The sequence below is a fragment of the Oryzias melastigma genome, linkage group LG16 (genome assembly GCF_002922805.2).
Source record: "Oryzias melastigma strain HK-1 linkage group LG16, ASM292280v2, whole genome shotgun sequence".
Classification (NCBI taxonomy): Eukaryota; Metazoa; Chordata; class Actinopteri; order Beloniformes; family Adrianichthyidae; genus Oryzias; species Oryzias melastigma.
In genome coordinates, this window is record NC_050527.1 from 21,058,446 (window position 1) to 21,067,556 (window position 9,111).

The 9,111-nt window shown below is 38.5% G+C and overlaps 1 protein-coding gene across 1 annotated transcript in view; it reads left to right on the forward strand.

Moving 5' to 3' along the window:
- Positions 1–4,852, forward strand: part of dpys (dihydropyrimidinase) — a 16,101-nt gene extending 11,249 nt beyond the window's left edge. The window contains exons 8-9 of the mRNA XM_024268240.2: positions 657–864; positions 1,880–4,852. Of these exons, the coding sequence (XP_024124008.1) occupies positions 657–864; positions 1,880–1,939 (268 nt within the window). The 3' untranslated portion in view covers positions 1,940–4,852. The remainder of the gene's footprint in view (positions 1–656; positions 865–1,879) is intronic.
- Positions 4,853–9,111: the final 4,259 nt, after the last annotated feature.

A 9,111-nucleotide genomic window follows, 5' to 3' on the forward strand; every position in this document is an offset into this window, starting at 1 on the left:
CTAGCTTGTTGCTTTAATACTAGCTAAACTCCAAAATAGCCCAACATTCCTCAATAAACTAAATTAGCCAAAAACGTTAGCATGTTGCCAAAATATTAGCTAAACTCTAAATTAGCCTAAAAAACCTCAGTAGATAACACATTAACCAAAATGTTAGCATGTTGCCAAAGTATTTGTTAAACTTTCATTTTTTTAAATGACTACAAAAGAATTTAACATGATTATATTTCTAAGCTTGTTAATAATCTACAAAAAAATGAAATTGGAAGACCTATGGGGCATATTTTGCTCCATATTTCAAAAATAGCAAAATACAAGCAGTAATGTCCTGAACAAGCTGAAGGTTTGTATACCAAGATTGCAGAAATCGCTAAAAGTGTGATTGAGTTTTTAGGTGTCGAAAAACATCCGGAAAGGAGCAGAACAAACACTAGAGTGTGAATGTTTTGAAGCATTCCCAAATTAAAGATATCCTTTCCATAGATAAACATACACTTACTGTCACTTTTTAAAGAAAAAAAAATGAACTTTTAGGATCACTAAAAAAAAGAGATGCAAACAAACCTTAACATAATACTGGGTTTTTTGTCGTTGCATGCTAAAATTAGTTTGGTTGCATGTGCTTAAAAGATTATTGACAGTTTGTGACTTTTTAGGAGAATCTCGGCCAAGACGCACCACCAGGCTGTGGACTACAACATCTTCGAGGGCATGGAGTGCCACGGCGTTCCTGTCGTAACCATCTCCAGAGGCAAAGTGGTGTATGAGAACGGGCAGCTGCAGGCGTCACCCGGCCACGGCCGATTCATTCCGAGAGAGCCGTTCTCCGAGTTTGTCTACAAAAGAATCAAGCAAAGGGATCAGGTCAGTTCACAAACCAGAATCTGTCCTGGTTATAGGACTAAGAGGATCTTTAGCTGTCTCTTGTCTGGGGTCAACCAATTACTGAGTAAATAAAACTTGATGAAACTTGAGCTAAAAATAAAAAATAAAAAGACAGTAATAATATAAATACTAATGTGGTGTAAGTAAAAAATGATTTGAAGCATTTGAAAGCTTGTTATTGTTCAGTGAAAATAAAAAAATAAAATGTTACACTTTAAAATGGTAACATGCCCAACATACAACTGTTGTATTTTTTTGGCACTTTCTTTGTAGAAATCTCAAGTTATAGATTGAAGTTAGCGTCTTATATATCTGGACATGTCATACTTTATCATCATGATTATTTGTAATGCTTGTATGGCAAAAGTTGTTCCAGTTGTTTAGTGTTTTGTTTACCATCACAGGAAAATGGTAGACCAAAGTTATTAACAGGCCCAGCCCTGGGCATAGGTGAGCTAGGCAGCCGCCTAGGGTGCCATCTGCTGGAGCGGATGCCAAATTGCATTGATTTCTTTCTTTTTTTTTAACAGTTTAATACGTGGGAAATGAGTGGGGGTGCGGGGTGGAAGGAATAATGACATTTCGCCATGCAGCCCAGGGGCTGGTTATTGATGATTATTTTCTGTCACATCTGTCCACCTACATTTTTTTTTATAATTTTTTTTTCCTTTCGCTCTTTGTCTACTTTTTCTTAATTTTTGCATCAATCTTAATGAATTTATTGTTGTGTTTTTCTATTGACGACCCCTTCTGTGTTTCTCTATCTGTTTCTGTCTGCCTTCTTTGTTGATTTAGGGACCATCAACATGTCTGTAGAGACTCATATATTTACATTTTTAAATGTTATCTAAATATATATTGTCCTTTTCTTAAACAAACAAAAACAACACAGATTCTTTAGCGTTTCTTATGTTGAATTTTAATTTTTTTTTTACCAAGCTGGTGTACTCTACTCCACAATGCTGACCCTTTCTGCTGTGGATGGTGTCTGCAGGTTGGGAGGCCTACAGCTGTGATCAGAGAACCCTACAAAGGCAGCATCGTTTCCCTGTGAACACCTGACTGACATCAGACTATCTTTACATTTGCTGCTCAACTCAGAGACGACCAACGCCATTCTGAAGTCTTCTGACAGATCAGCATCCTCTAAAGGTGCATTCACACCAAACGCGATTCAGGCGAAAACATTGGCGTCTTTTGTCACGCAACAAATTTGCTGCTCGTCGCCTGTCAAAAAATGTGTTCCTGAGCTTGTTGCTGCAGCCAGATGTGGGAGGAGCTACCAGCCAAAGCTTTTAGGATGATTGCAATAGTCTCTGTGGATTTCTCACTTTGAATGTATGGAAGACACAGATGACAATTAATGAAGGTGTATTCATTGTGAAGAGTTCTACAAAAACATCTGTAATCATGTCTCCATGTTTGGGGTTATATGATTACTTTTAAAAGATTTTCCCGGTACAGGGGGCTGTGTCTGTATGACAGCCACTTCCACTGTGTTTCTGTGTCTCTGTGGCTGAGCTTGAAGGCTTACTGTCTAGTGTTAACCCGAGGGGGGAAAAATACAATTAGGAGACTATTCTCCCTTCTTTTTTTAATGTCTCAATGAGGCCTAAACTGGCAACCTCCGTCCCGGCTCTCTGTCTGCCAGCATTTTGAATGAGTGAGCTTCGCTGTGGAAGCAAAAGTTTGCCTTCGCCCCAAAGTAACTGGATGAGCTCTGCAACCCTGAGGCTCCAACGGGTTAAAGAAAAAGATAGAAGTTCTGGACAAAAACGTTCACTTTTTTCTTCTACCCACTGATCGAGTTACTGAAAACTTCACGTACCCGAAGCTGAGTTTTCAGATGCGACACAGCGACCTGTCAAACTTCAGGTATTAAAATTTTGGCTGGGTTGCCAAATTTGCACCTTATCACTCAAATCAAGCTACTGCCAGACCTTTGCCCCGCACCCGTCAAATTGCGCTGCGGGACTACAGATCGCCTCATATTGCATCTGGTCCATTGACTTAAAGGGGCATTTGATCAGTGGTATTTTGATCAGTTCACACATTTCTGAGTAATCTTCTAAAAACCTGCAGCAGCCCCTCCCATACCCACGAAAACGAGTGGGTCTTCACGATCTGACGTGACATCGCGAGACAGCCCCCCCCCCAGTCTAACACCAACACACAATTTCTCCACTGAGCTAGCAGTGATCAGTAAAAAAAACTTTAATTTTAGATGCAGAATACAATATATCTTCCAGTTGTGTCCTGTCTTCAATAGATTCCAGCTCAAACAGGTTTTTGTTACTTTAGACGTGGGGCTCCTTTCAGACCCCCCAACACCTAGTCGGGCACAGTCGTGCAGACGGCGAGTGTATTTGTGTTGTGAACCAGTGTAGTGATGGCCAGGGCTGCTAAGGGCAGATAAATGGCATGTGCATCCATCTTTGAAAAATTTGGAAGAAAGAAAAGCTCTAGGATGACGTCATGAAATGGGCAGAAGCCACATGCAGCGGCAGATGGAGCCTCAGGAATCAAGTTATTTTACTTCCAGGTAGTAAAAACCTAAAAAAAACTAGTATTTCACAATTAATTTGTTTTTTAGTGTTCCAAAGGTAATATATGATCATATATATGTATATAGTTCACTCTGAAATGCCTAAGAAAATCATGTTATTACCCCTTTAACATTGAAACTGGCCACATCCGCCGCCCAAACCGTGTTCAGTGTGAATGCATCTTAAGAGCTTTCTGCTTTAACTATAGTCTGAGCACCTCCTACAGTGTCTATAGGTCAGTGCTCAGCTAAAACATTTTTACATACCTCCAGGTCATTTCCTCTGTCTGCACAGGTCAGTAAAATCCACTCAGCTGTGAACAATCACCTAACACAGATGCAGAGTGCAGTTAAATTTGATTAAAATTGCATCACAATGTTACTACTACAGTATATGATTCGTCGTTTGTAAATAATGCTTTCACTGTAATAAAAAGAAAGGCAGAGTCTACATCTTTAGCTGTTGTCTGCTCCATCTTTTCTAAATGCTTGTTGCCATGGGTAACAGAACTGATGTTTCTCACCCAAAAGCAGCTTTGATGAAATATTCATGAAAATTAAGATTTACTTGACAGGCCTCAGCTGACTTTGTTCACCATCAGCAGGATCTCATCTATGCCCATGTATGGATTGCACTTCTTCCCCTCCTGTGATGAAAAGGTCTGCAGCTGTCACCGAGCATCATGGGGCAGATTCCCATTGGGCTGGCATGCTGGCGTGGTATAATGCCACAGGGCCAGTTGAGACATAGTGTGAGCTTATCAGGTTGATGCACGGGTCAGTGGCGGCGTGTGACTCACAGATGGCCTGCTCATCCCTGAACAAGCCACTTCCTTCCTTTTGTCTGTGACATTGCAGTTAAAAGTGGTTTGCAGGACTGTGCAGCTCGGGCAAACCAAGAAATTAGAGAAGTGGAGCTTACTGCCTTTACAGCCTTCATCCTTAAGTCGCAAACAAGGGTCATGCATGTCTATGTCACAGTCTGTGAAGGAAGTATAATAAATATAACAATTTAAACAAATGTTTTAAAGTAGGTGAAGATGTTGTGAAAAAGGTCAAGAAAACCTAGTTAATTAGGCCCAAAGCATCTAGAATTCTCTTCATCACTAACTGGCAGGTTTACACACAACATAGCAGCTGGCCCTTTCATGCCAGAAAATACTTGGTTCTAAGACTTCAGAACCAAACCAGACCCAGAATTCAGCTGAGAGGTCAACTCTCTCTAAATGAGGTGGAGGAAGTGGACTAAAAACAACTAAAATGTCTTTATTTTTATTGAAAACTAAAACTTGTTTTCATTAAAGGGATTACACCCAAAACTTTGTATCAAAATACTGTTAAAGTCTCACTCAATCACATTTTCATCTTTTTAAAAGGGTTCCAAGTGGTCTTTTAATTATGGATTTGTCTTAAAAAAAAAAAGTCATTTTCTAGGACATAGTTTCTGCAGAGTGGCAGGAGTTCATCAGAAATTCACCTCTGAGTTGTGGGCAGGACTGTTGGCACAGCGTAACCCCGCCCCTGCTTTCACGCATCCATCTGTTTAAAGGGTAACCAAACCCTAAATTAACTTTTTTTGGCTGTTGATCTCTATAAATTTTTGACAAATTGAAATAAAACTGTTCAATTCTTCAAAATATAGTCAAAAATCGCCTGTGTGCTGCCCCCTACAGGTTGAATCGATGTATTACAGTTGAATTATGTGATCGGTCAAACCATGTAAGTTTCAGAAGTCTCACATCATGATCTGTAGCTCCAGTAATGATTACAGTCCAGCCCCTAAGCCCCACCCTTCTGACTGGATTTTCAAATTTCAGCTGTGGGTGGAGTCAGCCTCCAACTTCCTGGTTTGGTCACCCTTTAAATTCACTCCTGCTAGCCTACAGTTCTTCACAACCCCAAACTAACATTAGCTGTGTAACAAACGTGGTGATCAATATCGGAGCTATTCTGTGGAAGCGTTTGTGGCTCATAATTCAAAATAAAAGTCAATACTGGAAATGCTTTTCCATTTTCACCATGTAACTGCGTTACTCGTCTCTTAAATGAAATGAAAAAGCAATTATTCAAATAGGCTATTCTTGATCAACACTGCTCATTTTTTAACTTAATTAAAAATGATAAAGAAAATGGTATTTGACATTACATTTTTAAAAAGTTCTTTAGTAATTTTGTTTCTCATCAGGTAGATGAAAGCGTTTGCTTCTGTAAATGTTACATTTATCTTATAGTAGCTATTCACAGTATGAGTTCAAACAGCCCATACTAAAATGTAATCCTGTTCCACCATGCTGATGTAGTCACTCAGAAAACTGCAGGGGGCCGTTTCATTAGATAACAGCCTCTTATGACTAATGATAATCAAAGCAGCCTTGGAGAACTTCTTATAGACACACGGGATTTCAATTAGGACACTGAACCAAGTGAAAGTCCAACTAATTCCTCGCGCATCACAGACCTAGAACAATGCAGCTCCTTAATCTTTATTACCATTCTGCTTTTATGGTGTCATACTCTCAGTGTAGTCTAAAGCTCAAACAAGAATCAATCTGTCTTAGACAAAGTGAAGACTTCCAATCTCTGAAGCTTTAAGCTGTGAGAAGACTTCTTTAAAAACATTGTTGTACCTCCTGCTGCTTTATTTTATCTGTTTTTTTAAAATATTTTTTCTTACTAATCAAATGCTAATTTTGCTAAATAACACAGGTCTTATTCAATTAGCTGGTAGCACAAAAATACATCACCATCCAGCCGTCAGTCGATTACTGTTTTAAGTGCTATTCAACCTCAATTGTCTTTTTATATTTGATGGACATGTAATTTTTAAAAACTAATCATGATTGCTTAATTTGAATTCCCACCGCTGCCAAAATATTATACTATGAGTAATCAGTTTTTAACCTTTCTGAAATAGAAACTAAGGATAGTTAACTAAATGAATGGGACTGAATGGTGGTGTAGCGGTGAGTAACCTCGCCTCACAGCAAGAAACTCCTGGTTACGCTAGGTTCATAAAGGACAAAGAAGCGGCGCGGAGTGTGCGCGGCATCTGCTCTCTCCTGCAATTTAAACCAGACATGTATTTTTCTGCGTCGATCGACAGGCGCGTATGCTAGAGCTTTTTTGTTTTTGCCATCATGGGTAAGTTAATAACCTAAAAATATGACCCCATGTTTCTACTAAGAAAAAGCAAGTAGTTAGTAGCACTTCTTTAATTTATCTGTTGTTGAGACGCATAGAGAGAAGTGCATGTGTGTTGTGATTGGATGTTTATTTTAATCTCTATTGTCTGTTTAGATACAAAAACATGACTGCATTTGTCAATCGCTGTCTTATTGTAAAAAATTAGACAAAAACAAATCGAATTTTCTCATGTATCTTGATGTAACTTCTTACCAGAATTGACGTGGATCGCTCTCACACAAAAAAGACCAAACAATCCGCCGCTCTGCACCTGGTATAAACCAAATCATAGGTTAACAAGGGCGCCAAATGGAATTGAGAACTGACGTCATAAAAAAAAACCTGATTGGGACATCCCTAAATATAATAATTCTTTGAGGAAAACAGTCTGCACAAATTGTCTTTTTTAATGGGAATATTGTGAAATTATTTTGCATTAACAAATGAAAATGATCTTTACTTATTACTTTTTGTATTATTACAATAATTCTTTGATGAATACAATCTGCAGAAATTGTCTTTTAATGAGAATATTTAGTTTATTGTTACTCTTTAATATTAATATATATATTTGTCTGTGGATGTTTTGAAATTTGATTACATCACTGATATTAATGATTCTTTATAACCTGAATCTATATTTGCAGAGTATAAATATTTGATATAAAGTCCTGAACCGGATATTGATAATTCATGTAGAGAAAATGGTATGGTCGAGTCGGGGTGGGATTATATAAGTTCGCTTCCTTCCACTCCCTTTCAAGCGATCTTCTTTTGATTTATTATGTGATATGTTATTTCATGTATTATTACCTTATTACTTGAAATAAACAATTTCTTTCATTCAGTCATTCATTCATTCATTTTGGTCGATTTCTCACTGACCACAACCCAGTAGGAGCCACACATTCTTTGGAAAAATAGCACACTATTATCGTTGGTATTTATGTTACTGTTTTTTTAATGAGAAATATAAATAAATTATTTTTTTTGGCATATATAAAATAAACTTTAAGAGAATGTTTTTTCTCTCAAATATGAAACAGTTTATAACTTTTAGCAGAGTTTCACAAGACTTCCTTTCATAATAAAAGACTTCCTGTGTCACATAGAATCATCTTGACGCAAATGTCATGAAAACAAAAGCTAATGTCAGCAATTATATATATAAATCCCAGGAGACCAAACTAGTGACATGGCAGAACAGATGACCTGACAATGAAGAACTGAAAACCAGACACTTAAATACACGGAGGTTGATTGACTAAATGAAGACAGCTGTGGAGGATTAACCTGAACATGGAGAGACTGACAGAAAACACAACATGACAAAACCTAAGCACAGAATCCTGACACTTAACCAGAGAGCCACAATGGAGGGTAGAAGAGCCAGATGTGGCTCTGGAGCTGAAGGTTGCAGGCCCCTGTCCCAACCCCACACATCTCTCCACCCTCTCAGTTTGACCAACGTGACCCTCAATCCTTCATATAAAACCAAAAGAAAACAAAAAAAACAACAAAACAAAACAAGTAGCTGATACAAACAGCTGAGGAAATTCTGTTGTGGGAATTCTTCTCTGAGCACGCCCTGTCCAAACTCTGACCACACTCTGACCCCGCCCAGACCACACCCTGACCCCGCCCAGACCACGTCCTGACAAGGGCAGCATGGGGTCCGCTCCACAGCTGTCGAGCCAGGACCCCAGCTGAACCAGTGAGAGCGAGCCCTTACAAACTGAGCAGATAAAGCCCCAGAGATAAAGGATCCCCACGAGCATTCACTGGAGTTAAAACAAAAAACAACACGTTAAGACAGAACTTTAATCATTTTAACAGTAATAAAATGAATAAATAAGAACAATTTCAATCAAACACACATCTGTATATAAATAGTTGTAAAAGTTAAGACAGACACTATACAATAAAAGCCAAATAAAAATAAAATTATTCAGTAAAGTCATTTGAAAGCCATATTCCAAATGTGACCCTTGAACTTCTTAGAAACCTCCATGATCTCTGCAGCCCTGTGGTCCTCCAGCAGCCTGTTCCACAGGTAAAGACCATAGTGATGGAATGAAAGACCAGAGCTGGAAGAGGTTAAGGTCAGCGAGGGGTCATACTTTAAAAGACGATCATTGAGATGAAGGCCCAAGACCATTAAAAGATTTATAATCTTTTAAGATAATCTTAACCTGTTAAGAGCTCAGCTGGTTTGACATGCCTTTTCTTAGTTAGCAGAATTAACTAATATAACTTCAAATGTGATGCATGTAGACACCAGGTCTTAAAAGTTTAAATCAGTCCTGAAAAGCGCATGGAGCTGATGGATTCTCACCCTCTGGTTCTGGTCAGAACTGGTGCTGCTGAGTTCTGAGGTAACTGAAAAGTTTGAAAGACTTTTTGGGTAAACCGGAGAGAGGCTGTTACAATAATCTAACAAACTAAAAACAAAAGCATGCAGATCCTGTGAAACTCTGTCCAATACGTAGAGCCCAAGT